Below are 16,640 nucleotides of genomic sequence, written 5' to 3' on the forward strand. Positions count from 1 at the left end.
GCTCAGGAGCAAAGCAACCCTAATATTTCTTGGGACTTATATTCGTCAGAAGGGACTAGCAATCGCTGCATGTCAGTTTGCCCATGTTAGGAGCCTTTGTCCTCACCCAGCGTGCAGGTGGTGTTGGCAGGGGGTTGTGAACGTAGGAATCCAGTGTCCATGCTGTGGGTACCCGTAAGACACCCTGTGTTTCCAGTGTAGTGCCCACATCTCTATCAGGCAGCGCTGAGCTGTCTGCCTTTTCGAACCAGCTGCTGAGCTCAGTGCGAGAGTAAAATTGGAGGTGTCTTTGTGGAAAGAATTCTCCTGACATGGAGTACGTGAGTTTTGAGCTGGAGGGTGGATAATCTGGTGTTAGCAGGCTCCCAAATAGGCAGGCTGTTACGTGTGACTTCCTGGGAAGAGAATGAAGCACAAAAGGGTTTGGTTATTTCAGTAGAAGAAGAAGTACTCTGCTGGTGAGTCTACGGGGTGGCTAAAATTTTATGCACCTTGAAATCAAAATTCTAAGTAGCTATTTTTAAAAAGATCCCCTCCCACATTCTTAGCAGCTTAAAATACCACCCTGAGGCCCCCCCCCCATGCCATTGCAAACACCCCTTGCTGACTAAGCTGCACTAAACACCTTGAAACCCAGTTCCTTGGCCTTGGCTAATATCTGCTGACCAGACCGGGAATTGCATTTTCAAAGGCCTGTTTAATTTCAGTTCTGTGGGAACCAGAGAGAGCCAACATTCATCATCTCGAACTGGGGAAACAGCTACAACTGGGGAGATTTTAGTACATCTCTGCCTGTTTGTGCTATTGTAAGAAATAGAGGAAAAAGTGAATCAGTTTGTTGGGTGTTTGAGGTGAAATCGTCCTCTGTTTATGAACGAGTGCCGGCTTCGAGCTAAGGAAATGCCTGGCCGGCTAGTTCAGAGCAGAGACTAGCAGCTGGTGTGTGTGTTCTATTGATGCAAACACAGTCCTGACCTATAATACCTTGGCTTAGCCCCATTCTGAGCCTCCCTCAGTTGGACGTTTGGCGTGGTTCTGAAATGTGCTGGCTCACTGATGTCACCAAACGTCCAGGGGAGACTCAGGTGAAACTTGCCAGAGCTGTGATATGCACGATGTAACCAGAACTGGGAACTGGAGCTACAGAGCTGCAAGGCTGGTCGCTACAGGCCCTGCTCCTGTTCAGTATATTCTGTTTGTCTTGTTCTGCTTGTCCCCCTGGTGATATCCCAGTGTGGAAGGAGGAGCGGAGGGTTGCATTTCTCCCTCCTTTTTTTGGTTATGCGTGTCTTTCAAAGGTGGGCACCAGGTAGCGTGCATGTCCTTGGAGAGTGGTTTCTCTGTGCAGGGATTTAGGGTGTGCTTGTTTTATCAGGACTTGGCATGCATGCTCTGCCTGGTTCGTGGGCATGCAAATAGCACCTGCAGCAAAGGCTGCTGAGATGGCACCTTCTTAGCTATCTGGAAGTGGGAGTGGAGTTGGGGGGAACTCCATCCCTCATTGGTGCAGCACAGTGTTTGGATTCGGGAGGCAGTAGCGGTGCTCTTCCCTCCTAACAGGTGCACAAAGCACAAATGATGGCAGGTATTGTGATGTAGCGGGAGGGAGAGAGCGGTGTCCTCGCTTGTCGTTAATGTTTCTATACCTTCCTCTTAGAGAGTAGGAGGGCGGCTCCAGGTGCATTAGAGCCGTCGCACTTCACTGCTAGACTCTACCTGCATCGTGAGCTGGACTCCTGTTCTTTCGCTTTCCATCCTAAACTCCCCCTGAAGGCAGCTGTGCGCATCTCATCTCGGAGGTGGCTGTGCTGCAGTGTGCGGAAGCGTTTGGCTTGTGTGAAGGGGGTGTGTGACCACCACCTTTCTGAGCTCGTGGGTCATCAATAGGCCCAGGGCATTGGCTTCTCCCTGCACTGACTGCCACATACCCGCTGCATTAAGCATTAAAAACTGCCCTCCTTGTTCGATGACTGCACAGACCGAGAACTCCAGCTCACGTGGCTTCTTGGTCCGGATTCCAGCCTGAGCTTCAGGTGGCCCAGTAATAGGCTCAGCGTGGATTTCTGGTCCCTCTGCCTTGGCTTCTCGTTGGAGTAAACGAGCGCCACCCGTCTAGCACGTCTCTCTGCAGTGCCGAAAGTGGCTCTGCTTCTAAAGATACTGCACCTTGAAGAGTCCAGAGAACAAGACTAGTAAATATTGCTAAGGGATGAAAACAAAATGACTCACTTTTCCCAGCTGAGATGGAGGTATTAATATTTCAGTACCTTAGGCTGTAATTTACTGTGATTTAAGAAGATTGCGCTGTGATAACTCAAAATATCTACTCCTCAGTGCTAGCTAGGGAGGGTCCAGCTATGTCTCGGTTCACCTGTGCAGTTCTGCTCAGTTCTCCAGTACTCAGTACAGTGCCTCTGCCGGTGACAACTGTCTCCCAGTAGGAATCTGTTCCATTGTTCACCACGCCCACCCCCAGTGCCGGGAGGTGGGGGGGGGGGGCTGTATAAATTAATGCCCTCGATATTTAGGTTAGGGTCACTGCATGTGACCAGATGCCAGCAGCGATTTCTAGTTTAAAAATATTGTAGTGCTATTTCTAAATTTTTAATCTCTCTCAGTGATTTGGAGACAGTTTTATGAAACATGGGATTAGGGTGGTGCTCAATGTTAAACGGTAAAGGAGATTATAGGGATTTAACTCTATGCGTCTGTCACATAACTACTATCAATCCCATAACTTCCATTTTCTATTAAACATCCATTTTTCCCTTTGACCTGAAAAAGATTTCCTGGTAATCTGAATTTCTCTCCTTTGGAGGTATTTCTCCACTCTCTTCCTTCCCTCCACCCCCTGTGTATCTCAACACACAAGGGTAATGTCTACCAAGAAAACTGTTCTCTAGCAGGATCATAACTGATCATTGCATTGTACAGCCAGCGCCATGTCCCACAAATTGTGGCTTTCCCTGAGCAGGGGTACTCACCTGGTGGTTGGCACTGTTGATTCTGCCTGCTCTTGGGCAGAGTGAGTGGACTATCAGGGAGCCTCCCCGCTCCCCCCAGTGAAGTGATGCGGGCTGATTCGTGGGATGGGATGCAGAGGAGTTCCTAGAATCCTTCTCTTCTCACACACAGCTAAAAGGCACCTCTAGGATGCTTGGGGTGGCTGTGGGAGTTGAGGGTGAAATGGGAGGAGGAGACCTAGGGTATGGACCCGAGTTGCAGAGAGTTACAGAATATTCCATTACCATAGAGCTGCACAGTGGAAAGGGTGTTCGTTATCCTGTGTGCCACACCTTTAAGGTCTCCATACTGTCTTGTGTTTCAGCGCCCGTGCAGAATGTTACCATGATGGGTGGCGCAGATGCTGTGTCTTTGTTTTCTTTCCTTTATCTGACTGTGTGCCTGCACACGCTTCCACTTGTGTGCAGAGGAAAAGTGAGCCTTGAAGTTCTAAGCAGCAGAAATGCTGGTTTATCATAACAAACCAGCCTATGACATGGCTTTCTTACATTCTTGTGGCTTTCAGGAGCCCCAGTTATGGGCCGGGGCCCACTCTGCTAGACTGCATGGCCACAGAGCAGAAAGATGGCCCTTGCTCCAAAGAGATTAGATGTCGTAAAGTGATTGTTTGGTGGTGCCGTGCCATAGAAAGCCAACAGAGGATCAGCTGTAGAGCGTTACCCTGCATTTGTCACTGGTCTCCTAGCATTTGTCAGCCGAATAAGAGAAAATAAATAAAATGCCTTTGTCCCTGTCTGTGCATGGACTCAGAAGGCCATGAATGTGCTGGGGAAAGAAAGAAAAGCAGCTTCATTTCCCCACCTGTGAATCTGTTCCGTTAGTGATGACCTTCCAAGTCAAATCATCAATGATAGCTACTGGTCTGTAGCTACAAACAGATTGTGGCATCCTTGACTTGAGGCAGCTGAACTCTGGGTAGCTTAAGGAAAGTGGTTTTGTTCTCCTTGCTGATGTTCCTCTCCCCATTCAGCAAGAACAAGAAGCAGGCTGTTCACTGGGTGAGGTAATATTTCCATCCCTGGAAGGATTAACTAAGAGGGGGAATTGTTTAGAGGGCTCCTTGATCATATTCCTGGCTCAGAGGGAGCATGTTCTGGTGGTTACAGCAGGAAAACTGGAGCTAGGACTCTTGGGTTTTTTCCCTTCCTGGGTCACCCTCTGATTCACAGACTCCCTGGGCCACTTATTTCATTGTGCTTCACTTTCCCCACACTTGTAAAACAAGGCTACCTAACTGAGGCATCGTGATGTCTAACTTTTTGGGGATAAGCATCATTCAGTTGTTGTTTGTCCTTGAGAGGGAGACCGGCGTGTTGAAGATTCTGTTGTGTAAAATAATGCCCCAGGATTTGTCTTCTTCCTGTCGGCTCAGGAGGGCCTGAGCCAGCTGGCGCCGTGACGCTTACCCATGGCAAGGAGCATGGTTCCAAACACCCATCCTGATGAAAACACAAATATTGTTCCTTTTAGCAGAGGCGGGTGCTGATGGCCTCAGAGACTGATGCTTTGTGGCTTGAGTTGCACTGGCCAATCGTGCTTTCATAGCCTTTTCTCAAGTGAGCAGTTATGAAGTCAGTCTGGACTGGAAATACCATTTATCTGGAGCAGTGGGTCTGTCCCATGAGAGCTCATCACCTTACAAATTGTTTTGTTCATCCTCAGAGTGCTCCGGGACTGCTGGTTTGTTCAGTCCTGATGTGCCCTCCCTGGAGGGGCAGCAAAGAGCTAAACTGGCAGAGGAGACTTCCCACACCCAAAATTTGAAGAAACTGAGGTGACAAAGGGTCCGTGTGACTCATTCTAACCCAGCAGCGGAGTAGTTACATGCTTATTGGCCCCGCTCTAGGCAAGCACAAGGAGAGGCATTGTGCTCTCAGCTACAACTATTAATACTCTGACACCAACCGCGGTTTTCTGTATTCGTGCCCTTTGCCTACTGTAACAGTAGTGCAGTTAAAAATTGATTTTAGGTGAAATGCTGCCTCGATGGCAGGGTGGTCCCCTCCTCTGCCAGGTCTGAGGCTCCGGTGGGAAGGAGCGGGAGTGCAGCGAAGCGAAAGGCTGGAAGGGGTGAGGGAGATCTCCAAACACTTCCAGGCATTGGCGGGCGTTTGGGAGACCCAGGCGTGAAGAGCTGCTCTTTGCAGGGGGGAGGTGGATGCGGTCCCTCCCCTGCTTTCCTGTCCCAAAACACTCGCCTCGCTCTAGAGTTCCGCCTGCCTGGCTCTGGGGCCTGTTGGCTGAGGAGACCTGTCGGGAGGAGCTGAGAGTCACCGAGGGGCCCTTCCTCCCTCCTGAACCACAGGTGGCGAACCTGTGGGGAGGCTCGCATGCAGGGCATCCTGGGAAACCTGGCTTCCCTTGGCCGTATGTGCCCGAGAGATTTTGGGAAACTGCTGTCCCATGAAAGGGCTGGACTTTCCGTGGCATCCCCTCAGCCCTGGCCCAGCTGCTGAGGAAAACAGTGACGCGGTGGCTCGGAGGGCGGCTGTGTTCATATGCCAGCTTACACGGTCTGTTGGCTATCTGCCACGGCCTGAGGAAGGCTCCCGGGGGGATTTCTTTGGGAAGCTGTTGCTCTGCAGGTCAAAGGAGTTTGATGTTTACAGTAACTCCCTGCTCTCGGCTTTGGTCTCTCCACAGCGCACGCTGAAGATGTTGGAACCAGCCTCTACTTTGTGAATGACTCTCTCCAGCAGGTGACCTTCTCCAGCACAGTTGGGGTGGTGATCCCCTGCCCGGCAGCAGGGTCCCCCAGCGCTGCCCTTCGCTGGTACCTCGCCACAGGGGACGACATCTATGACGTTCCACACATCCGGCACGTCCATGCCAATGGGACTTTGCAGCTCTACCCCTTCTCGCCGTCAGCCTTCAATAGCTTTATCCACGACAATGACTACTTCTGTACCGCAGAGAACTCTGCCGGCAAAATCAGGAGCCCCAATATCCGTGTGAAAGCAGGTAGGGCCTGGTGCAGATGCTGAAGCTGGCGACGGGGCAGAGGGCTGCTGGGTTCTCTGGTGTGTGAGATGCTCAGAAGGCCATTTGTGTGTCTCGACTGATTCTCTCTTGTGCTGTGGAGTCGCTTAAGGAGGCTGACGGGGTGGGCTTGTTCAGTAACTTAACCACTGCAGAGGGTGGCAATTTCACCCAGGCATCCAGGGCTTGCTGGTGACTAGGGCAGGAATGGAGCATCTTGTATTCCTGATCCTGGTCCTGCGGCTATCTTTGGCCCTGGGCAAGTTACGTCATCTCGCTGTTAAGGACTGCCCGTTCGCTTCCGAGTGTGGTGTGCAGAGGGGTGTTGGCCCAGCTTCCTGGCACTTGGACAGATGCCAGATAGGCAACTGTTCCTGGGCTTGGAAGTCCATGCGGGGGGAGAGTGGGCAGTGCAGGGTCTGCTTCTGCCACAGCTTGGGGTGCAGCATGCCAGCCACCAGTGGGCTGCTGAGCATGAGTCAGCCCGTGAATGGGAATGAGAGTTCACTGGGTCAGGCCCGGGGTCAGTGCGGGGGCTGGCAGTGAGCTCTGGGGCTCTTCCGCCTTATCTTCAGCTCCTGGGCACTCATCAGTGGGCGTAGAACAGTCTCTAGCAGCTGCTGCCACATGAGCACCAGCCTCTGCTGAGACGGCAGGCCAGAGCAACGTGCCAAGCTGGGCATTGGCTTGCGTACCAGAAGCCAGGGCAGACGGTAACCTCCTCTTCATCTGATACCTTTGGGAACGCATCTGACAGGCTGCACTTCACCAGGAGGTCCCAGTAATCAGGGGAAAGATGGCGGCCTCTGGGCTGAGCTTTTGCTGGTACTTGGCCATGCTTATTGGCCTGTTTACTTGAGAACTGAATTTTCCAGGCTGCTTGAGTGTCATCTTGCACCATTTCTAAGAACTGGGTTAGAGATAGCAAAGTCCTATGGCTTCGGCACAGGAGACATCTCTGCTACTAATTCTCTTTGTAGCCCTTGGCCTGTCACTTAATTTCCCCTGCCCTGCTTCCCCTTTGTGGTATGAGGAGAACAATACTGTCTGGATGCTTGTGTCTCAAGAAGGAAGACTGCTAAGAATGTGTTGCATGGACTCTGCATCTTGGATGCAGCGCTTGGAACACACGAGGGTTTAGTCTCCTCCTGTTAGCGCTTTGCTTTCCGCCCCAAGTGTTGTACCAGAGAAAGGAGGTGACTGCCTAGGGTGGAACCTGAACCTCTGATGGTGCGTCTGGAGGTGGGTTTTATGCAGTGAACTTCCTGAGCTCTGCACCCAGGGCATTGTCGCTCCCTCAGGAATTGTGCCCTGTGGAGCCTGTGAGTGGGTCGGCTCAAACGTAGCTGGCACGAGGCTTTGCATGCCAGAGAGGCTTTTCCGGCTAGGCCGTGGGACTCGGACTGCCCTGGTCTATTACTGGAGAATCGATTGATGTCACCATAGACAGATAGTAGATACGAGGGCAGGGTGTTGGATAAACAGGAGGCGGGGTGCCAATAATGTTTCAAAAACCGCATCCTACTCAAACCAGGAACAAACGAGAATTTAGGTCACTTGGTGGTAGGAAGAGTTCTGTAGCATAGTGAGCAGGGAAGACAACCCAAACTAAGGATGATTCTGGGGGAAGCTCAAAGGCATCAGACCCATGGTTTCATACCTGTCTGGAAAGGCTGAGCCCCTTCAAATACTAGGAGAACCAGACCCTGCCATATCCTGCAGGGATAAAAGCTTCTGGTGCATCCACATGAGAAGACTTGCTCTGAGTCAGGGAAGAAGGGAAGGGTCCTGAGGCTTTCCCAGAGGAGGGCTACAATGGGTCAAGAGATGATATTATAGCTAGGTAGATGAGCCACTCTCTCCATCTGTTCTTCCACAAGAAGGGTGTAAACCCCATTATCTTCCGCAGCAGAACGAGAAGGATGGTCTACTTACTGCTATCTTTGAGCCCTTCTGGAGATGAGATGTGGGTGCAGAAATACTGCATCTTGGCATGAGTTAGACTATATGACCCCTGTGGTCCTCTTAGCCTCCCTTTGGTTCTGGAAGTCTATGGCTGAAGCGCTTTGCTGCTCAGAGGGGTTGTTCCAGCGATTGAAGTAGCAGGGCAGCAGGCTGGGGAGCAATGGAGAAAGCCACAGGCATCTTCTTTTCAACAACTGATCACTGATGCCACAGAGACCTGGAATTGCCCGACTGCATCAGGCCCATTGTGGAGACCAGACACTGGGTTAGGTGGACTAGTGGCCAGAGCCAGATGTTTGAGAGGAAGGTGCAAGACAGCACGGGGCAGTGCCTCCTGACCCCACATAGTCTGAGATAAGAACATAAGAACGGCCATACTGGGTCAGACCAAAGGTCCATCCAGCCCAGCATCCCATCTGCCGATGGTGGCCAATGCCAGGTGCCCCAGAGAAGGAGAACAGAAGACAATGATCAAGTGATTTATCTCCCGCCATCCATCTCCTGCCCTTGTTCTGAAGGCCAGGGCACCATGCTTTATCCCTGGCTAATAGCCATTTATGGACCTAACCTGCAAAAATTTATCGAGCTCTTTTTTAAACCCTAATAGAGTCCTGGCCTTCACAGCCTCCTCGGGCAAGGAGTTCCACAGGTTGACTGTGCGCTGTGTGAAGAAAAATTTCCTTTTATTAGTTTTGAACCTACTACCCATCAATTTCATTTGGTGTCCCCTAGTTCTTGTATTATGGGAAAAGGTAAATAATTTTTCTATATTCACTTTCTCCACACCATTCATGATTTTATATACCTCAATCATATCGCCCCTCAGTCACCTCTTTTCCAAACTGAAAAGTCCCAGTCTCTCTAGCCTCGCCCCATATGGGACCCGTTCCAAGCCCCTAATCATCTTAGTCGCCCTTTTCTGAACCTTTTCTAATGCCAATATATCTTTTTTGAGGTGAGGAGACCACATCTGCACGCAGTACTCAAGATGTGGGCGTACCATAGTTTTATATAGGGGAAGTATGATATCTTTTGTCTTATTATCGATCCCTTTTTTAATAATTCCTAACATCCTATTTGCCTTACTAACTGCCGCTGCACACTGCGTGGATGTCTTCAGAGAACTATCCACTAGAACTCCAAGATCCCTTTCCTGATCTGTGGTAGCTAAATTTGACCCCATCATGTAGTACGTGAGCTCCAGCTTTGCAGCATGAGGGTCTATCTCCCTTCCCAAACTTCGAGTAACTCCTTGGAGATTCTGATATAATTGTCCAGGCTCTCAGCAGGAGCTTCCCCCCAGATGCGGGGACCCAGCCCCAGCCTCCCTAAGCCCCTGCATCTGCATTGTGGGCTCCAGCCCAAACCTGCAAGACTTCTAAGGAAACAGAAAGAGGGGGAACATGGCCAAGCACTGCTTTCCAAAGCCACAGGAGTGAATTATTGACCAGGCTGATGAGGGCTAATAGCCCAACGATGACTTCATTATGTAACCTATTAAAACTAGGCCTAGCAGGCAGAACACAGTGGAGCAGACTAACACATGTTGTTGTTTTAATTCATTATACTGCAGAGTAAACTGGCATTAAACCCTCTCCTGCCCCCCGAGTAAGTTACTCTCCAGCATTAGCAGTGGAGCTGTTAATCAAAGCAGAAGGGAAGTGGGCAATATGCTGGGTGTGTATTTGCGGGAGAGGAAAGGAAGTGTCTGTTGGAGCGCGAGTCGTAGTTGTCACCCCCGTTATGGTGGAGGCTGTGTCCCCCATCTGAGCAGAAGTGTATCTGCAGCTGAGTAATGAGCAGCAAAAAAAAAAAAAAAAAGTAGAGACGCAAGGTGAGCAAAGCAATATCTGTTGGCCCAGCTTCTGTTACCTGGCCCCTCTTGTGTCTCTCGTATCTGGGCTGACGCAGCCACTCCTATGTCACACACGAAAGATAATACTTCTAAACTACTACTCATCCACCCAACTGAAAGGAGCTCCCATTCTACAAATGGGGAAACTGAGGCACCAGTGAAGTGGCTTGTCCTGTGGCATCTGGGTCTCTGAACTGCAGTCCAGTGCTCTGTTGGCTAGCTACACTGTGGTGTGGCTCCCTGCAGGGGTTGAACCTGTGTGAGGCTGTGGAGCCAGGTGGCAGGCTGCCTGTAGAGGGCTCTGTTAGCTGGCATGAGGCAGGAAGCTGGGCAGTGGGCGGAGGGTACGCTATTTCAAAATAGGGGCTGTGTGAACAGGGACGAGAGCCTGTTGTGAAATAAGCCATACTGTGTCCAACAGCTCTGTTTTGAAGTAGGCTCTGCTGTGCAAAGATGCTGGGTTTGAAACAGCGAGGTGCTATTTTGAAATGTATTTTGTGAGTAGCAGTGTTTTGGAATAGCCTTTTTGCACAATAAGGCTGCTGTGTAGACATACCCTGAGGCTCTCCCAGCAGCCAAGAGGGCTGCATGGCTGAGAACAAGGGGAGCTGGCACAATGCTGCTGGCAGCTGCCTCCCTGCGGCAGGGCCTCTACCCCCAGCCGCATTGCTTCACTTGCATCGGGCATGGTGGCTTCTGCTCCCCAGTTCAATGAAGAGTCAGGTTTCCAGAGTGAATGCTCACATCTGGAGTCCTGGTTAACTCCTCTGGACACGGAGGTGAGGTGACATGCCCAAGGTGAGTCAGCGAGTCGCTGGCAGGGCTGGGACGGAATCCGGGCAGCTGGACACTAACTTCCCAATCTAAACAGCAGCCTGACTTGCACCCCTTGGAGTGACCGTAGCCAGCTGCTGTCCAGTGCTGTGGCCTTCATCTCTTACATGAATATTGACACTGCACGCCTGATGAATAGCCTTACCGCTGCCGTGCCTGGCTGGTAGGCCAGGCCTCCCTGCAGTCAGTAGGTAGCCCTGGGAGATGAGAACAGAGAGACCCCTCGTGGGATTCCTCAGGATGTCACTGTGACCGTTCCACCCATGGTGGTTAAAAGGAGATTGGATTTAGAATAGCTGGAAACACTTCAGAAAAATCCCACCTTCTGTTTCTCAGGCGCTTGCGTGTGTTCCCACCTGCTTCCCATAGGATAGTCAGTTATCCTGAAATCCACTCTTCCCCCGCTTTGTAACTACAATCGGCAGAAAAAGCCTATTTCAACTACATAGAGCATCGAACACGCGCTATGCTGACCTGTAAAGTTGAGCAACTGGAGATTTTAGTGGCAGTGACAGGAATGATCTGAGGTCTGTGTAACCTGCCTTCTGGTGATGCCTGATCTGTATTTACATTGCCCAGGAGAGGGAATGAGGCAGGCTGATCGGCTTACAAGTACTAACATGAGCTGAGGTTTCTGATAGAAAACAGCCCTGTAATCTAGCAGACCAACAATGCAATCTAATGGCTGCAAACAGAGACGAGAGAAACTCGGATGAAAATAAGGTGCAGTTGTTAACTCTTGGAACCAGAGGCACTGATGATGTGGGGCTCAAGCAGCCACTGGAAAAAAGGAGGTGCTGGGCACCCACGAGCAACTGGTCAGTGGTAGGAGTACGTGCATGGTGAACAGTGAAACTAGAAAGCATCCAAAAGGCAGTGCCTGTGCTTGGAACAGCTTATACGGTGGGTGGTGCTTTCGCCATTAATGGGTGTCTGCAGCTGAACAGCTGTCCCACTTTGGCTGGAGAAGGGTTAACAGCTGGCTGGAGGGAGCCTGTGTAAACCCAGCCAAAGAGGGCACGCTAGTGATGGCCGCTGAGGGCCAGGGTAGGCCCTGTAAAAGGCTGCACAGCTGAGGGGTGCTCTCTGGCTCTGACCAGCCAGGGTGAAGTACTAGGAACCAGTAAATGCACAGCACCTTGGACAGAGCAGTGCTGGGCAGCTCAGGGAGCCAGAGAGAAGCCCCCACCTGACACCTCCCAGGCAGTGGTCCCTGATTAAAGAGGACTGAGCAGGTGCTGAGGCTCATGAACAAGTGGCCCAGGGAATGGGAGCAGTCAGTGTGTGAGGAGGAGGGCAGGAGATGCTGCTGTCAGAGGGTCCCTGGTCGGGATCCACAGTAGTGGGTGGGCCTGAGTCTGCCTCTTTCCCATTGAATGGCTCTTGGCTACACCGGAGCGTGGCCTGTAGAAACTGCAGCTGGCCCAGAGGCAAGGGGCTAGACTTTGGAGCTGCAGTTGGCTGCTCGGGCAGGTGTAAGGACTGAGGACTGCTGATACCCCTGGGATGGACCATAAGCAGAGTGGCAGGCGCTGCCGGAGGGTAGCATCCTGAGGATGATGCTGCGTTTCAGGGAGTGGTGTGAGTGCCGAGGCAGAGCAGCGTGATACCAGGGGAGACACAAACAAACGGAGTTAATTCTCCCTGCGACCACCAAGAGGTGCAGCCACTGTGAGTCAGCCTGGTTACACGGTCTTCAAAGGAAGGAGAGGTAGATTTTAAAGGGTCCATTCTAGCTCGGGCACAAGGGGACAGGCTGATATATTGGAGGGTAGGGACAGGGTCCGGAGTGACCTCAACAAATTGGAGGATTGGGCCAAAAGAAATCTGATGAGGTTCAACAAGGAGAAGTACCGAGTCCTGCACTTGGGATGGAAGAATCCCAGGCATTGTTACAGGCTGGGGATTGACTGGCTAACTAGCAGTGCACCAGAAAAGGACCTGGGGATGACAGTGGAGGAGAGGCTGGATATGAGTCAACAGTGTGCCCGTGTAGCCAAAAAGGCTAATGGCATATTGGGGTGCATTAGGAGAAGCATTTCCAGCTGATCTAGAGAAGTTATTATTCCCCTCTACTCGGCACTGGTAAGGCCACATCTGAAGTACTGCGTCTAGTTCTGGGTCCCCCAGAGTAGAAAGGATGTGGATGCATTGGAGTGAGTCCAGCCAAGGGCAACAAAAACTATTAGGGAGCCAGAACACATGACCTATGAGGAGAAGCCGAAGGATTTGGGCTTATTTAGTTTGCAGAAGGCTGAGAGGTGATTTAATAGCAGCCTTCAGCTTCCTGAAGGGGCACTCTAAAGTGTATGGAGAGAGACTGTTCTTATTTGTGACAGATGGCAGAACAAGGAGCAATGGACTGAAGTTACAGAGGGGTAGGTGTAGGTTGGATATTAGGAAAAAGCTATCTCAGGAGGGGGGTGAAGCACTGGAATGCATTACTGAGAGAGGTGGTGGAATCTCCATCCCTAGGGGTGTGTCTACGTTTGCATTCCTCTTTCGAAAGAGGTATACAAATGAGGAAATCAAAATGCAAATGAGGTGCATATTTGCATATTGGACACCTCATTTGCATATTTCAAAAGCGCTTCTTTCGAAGGAAGAAAACCCGTGTAGACACCGCTCTTTCGAAAGTAAACCCCATCTTCGAAAGAACCCTTCTTCCTATAGAAAAGGGAAGAAAGGTTCTTTCGAAGATGGGGTTTGCTTTCGAAAGAGCAGTGTCTACGTGTGTGTTCTTCTGTCGAAGGAAGAATTTGCAAATGAGGTGCCAGACATGCAATTTTGCACCTCATTTGCATTTTTGATTTCCCTCATTTGCATACCTCTCTCAAAAGAGGAACGCCATTGTCGACACAGTCTAGGGGTTTTTAAGTCCCGGCTGGACAAGGTCCTGGCTGGGATGATTTAGTTGGGGTTGATCCTGCTTTGGGCAGGGGGCTGGACTCGATGCCCTCCTGAGGTCCCTTCCAGCCCCAGGATTCTATGGAAGGGCTTGAGAACGAGATTTTGCCTTCCCTGGACCCTGGGACTCTGCTGTGTGTCTGTGGCCTGCTCGGCCTGGGCTCTGGGGGGGCCAAGCCTGACCTCCCACCTGTTGTTGCTGTTCTGGTCTGTGGGTTATCTGCAGATGAACAGGTGATAGGTATCTCTCTACCCAGGGCTCATGGATGAGAAACCAGTGTCCTTCGGGGCAGCCACGACAAGATCATGCTTGTACCAGGCTACTTTTAAATGGAAACTATGGGAACTTTAACCGCTCGCAGCGTGTCTATCTGCGCTCGCTGTTGGTTGCCCTGGCACGTCTCCTTAGCCAAGAGAGCTTGGGGTGTTCAGCTGCTCAAGCAACCGCAGTGCTTTGGAGAGTTCTTTGGACTTCTCCTAGTCTGGATAGTCCCTTGTTACTGCCTGGAGAGAGACTGCTCAGCTCCTCCAGGGCGGGAGGTGGGCGTTGCTGAGCTGCACTGGAAGGAGCGGGGCTGTCTCCCTGGCGCAGACCCCACTTCAGGGAGCTGTGTTCCTCCTCCCCTCCAGTTGCAGTAGGAGGCTGTTTTCTACTTCCCTCCCTGCCCCCTAGAGCTGGATAGTTCGGACCCAGGCTCTGCTCATGCCCATACCCAGCTGCATTTTGCTGAAAGGAGGAGATAAGAACATAAGAATGGCCATACTGGGTCAGACCAAAGGTCCATCCAGCCCAGTATCGCATCTGCCGACAGTGGCCAATGCCAGGTGCCCCAGAGAAGGAGAACAGAAGACAATGATCAAGTGATTTATCTCCTGCCATCCATCTCCTGCCCTTGTACTGAAGGCCAGGGCACCATCCTTTACCCCTGGCTAATAGCCATTCATGGACCTAACCTGCAAAAATTTATCGAGCTCTTTTTTAAACCCTAATAGAGTCCTGGCCTTCACAGCCTCCTCCGGCAAGGAGTTCCACAGGTTAACTGTGCGCTGTGTGAAGAAAAATTTCCTTTTTAGTTTTGAGCCTACTACCCATCAATTTCATTTGGTGTCCCCTAGTTCTTGTATTATGGGAAAAGGTAAATAATTTTTCTATATTCACTTTCTCCACACCATTCATGATTTTATATACCTCTATCATATCGCCCCTCAGTCGCCTCTTTTCCAAACTGAAAAGTCCCAGTCTCTCTAGCCTCTCCCCATATGGGACCCGTTCCAAGCCCCTAATCATCCTAGTCGCCCTTTTCTGTACCTTTTCTAATGCCAATATTGTTGTTCTCTGCCTCATGCAAGACCTGCTGAGGTGCTGCCTGTCTCCATGGAGCTCGGGGCATGCCTGGTCCCTGCCAATGAGAGCCCCTGTCTCTCAGGAACAAGGGTCTCATCAGTGAAACCAGGGATTCTCAACTCCAGCCTTACACTAACCAGTGGTGTGAAACAAACCACCAGTCCTGAAGCACTTTAAAGACTAACAAAACAATTTACTAGGTGATGCGCTTTCGTGGGGCAGATCCACTTCTTCAGGTCTGGAAATCCTGATGAAAGTGAACTGGCACAATGAAAATATAACAGAGCAAAAAATGAAATGAAAACTGATAAATCAGCTGCATAGAACAGGAGAGGGGCAAAGGGGGAAGAGGGGGAAGAAAATTACTTATCTGGTCTGGCTCTGGTCTGAAGAAGTGGGTCTGTCCCACGAAAGCTCACCATCTAATAAATTATTTTGTTAGTCTTTAAAGTGCTACTGGACTGCTTTTTTTACTTACTGCAAGTTAAGTTAAGTGACTTGCCTGAGAACATAAGAACGGCCATACTGGGTCAGACCAAAGGTCCATCCAGCCCAGCATCCCATCTGCCGACGGTGGCCAATGCCAGGTGCCCCAGAGAAGGAGAACAGAAGACAATGATCAAGTGATTTATCTCCTGCCCTTGTTCTGAAGGCCAGGGCACCATACTTTACCCCTGGCTAATAGCCATTTATGGACCTAACCTGCAAAAATTTATCGAGCTCTTTTTTAAACCCTAATAGAGTCCTGGCCTTCACAGCCTCCTCAGGCAAGGAGTTCCACAGGTTGACTGTGCGCTGTGTGAAGCAAAATTTCCTTTTATTAGTTTTGAACCTACTACCCATCAATTTCATTTGGTGTCCCCTAGTTCTTGTATTATGGGAAAAGGTAAATAATTTTTCTATATTCACTTTCTCCACACCATTCATGATTTTATATACCTCGATCATATCGCCCCTCAATCGCCTCTTTTCCAGACTGAAAAGTCCCAGTCTCTCTAGCCTCTCCCCATATGGGACCCGTTCCAAGTCCCTAATCATCTTAGTCGCCCTTTTCTGAACCTTTTCTAATGCCAATATATCTTTTTTGAGGTGAGGAGACCACATCTGCACACAGTACTCAAGATGTGGGCGTACCGTAGTTTTATATAGGGGAAGTATGATATCTTTTGTCTTATTATCGATCCCTTTTTTAATAATTCCTAACATCCTATTTGCTTTACTAACTGCCGCTGCACACTGCGTGGATGTCTTCAGAGAACTATCCACTAGAACTCCAAGATCCCTTTCCTGATCTGTGGTAGCTAAATTTGACCCCATCATGTAGTACGTGTAATTTGGGTTATTTTTTCCAATGTGCATTACCTTATACTTACCCACATTAAATTTCATTTGCCATTTTGCTGCCCAATCACTCAGTTTGCTGAGATCTTTTTGTAGTTCTTCACAATCCCTTTTGGTTTTGACTGTCCTGAACAACTTGGTGTCATCTGCAAACTTGGCCACCTCACTGCTTACCTCATTTTCTAGATCATTGATGAACAAGTTGAACAGGATCGGTCCCAGGAGATCACTACGAATATCAAAGCTGGGGAAGCTGTTTTTGTAATGCACAAAGTAATTGCATTCTTTATTAAGAGCAAGGCGCAAAGTGTCGCACGTGAGAATAAACTCCAGTTCAGATGTCTGCCTTTGTAATCGGCTGCCACATGCTCTGTTTTAGGATGCAGGTCT

General features: G+C 50.2%; 1 protein-coding gene across 2 annotated transcripts in view; it reads left to right on the top strand.

Annotated features, from left to right (window-relative positions):
• DSCAML1 (DS cell adhesion molecule like 1) overlaps positions 1–16,640 on the top strand; it is a 293,581-nt gene that overhangs the window by 25,369 nt on the left and 251,572 nt on the right. For both annotated transcript variants that reach the window (XM_074977017.1, XM_074977018.1), the window contains exon 3: positions 5,668–5,985. In XM_074977017.1, coding sequence (XP_074833118.1) covers positions 5,668–5,985 — 318 coding nt within the window. The remainder of the gene's footprint in view (positions 1–5,667; positions 5,986–16,640) is intronic.

Source organism: Carettochelys insculpta, chromosome 25 (genome assembly GCF_033958435.1).
Source record: "Carettochelys insculpta isolate YL-2023 chromosome 25, ASM3395843v1, whole genome shotgun sequence".
Classification (NCBI taxonomy): domain Eukaryota; kingdom Metazoa; phylum Chordata; order Testudines; family Carettochelyidae; genus Carettochelys; species Carettochelys insculpta.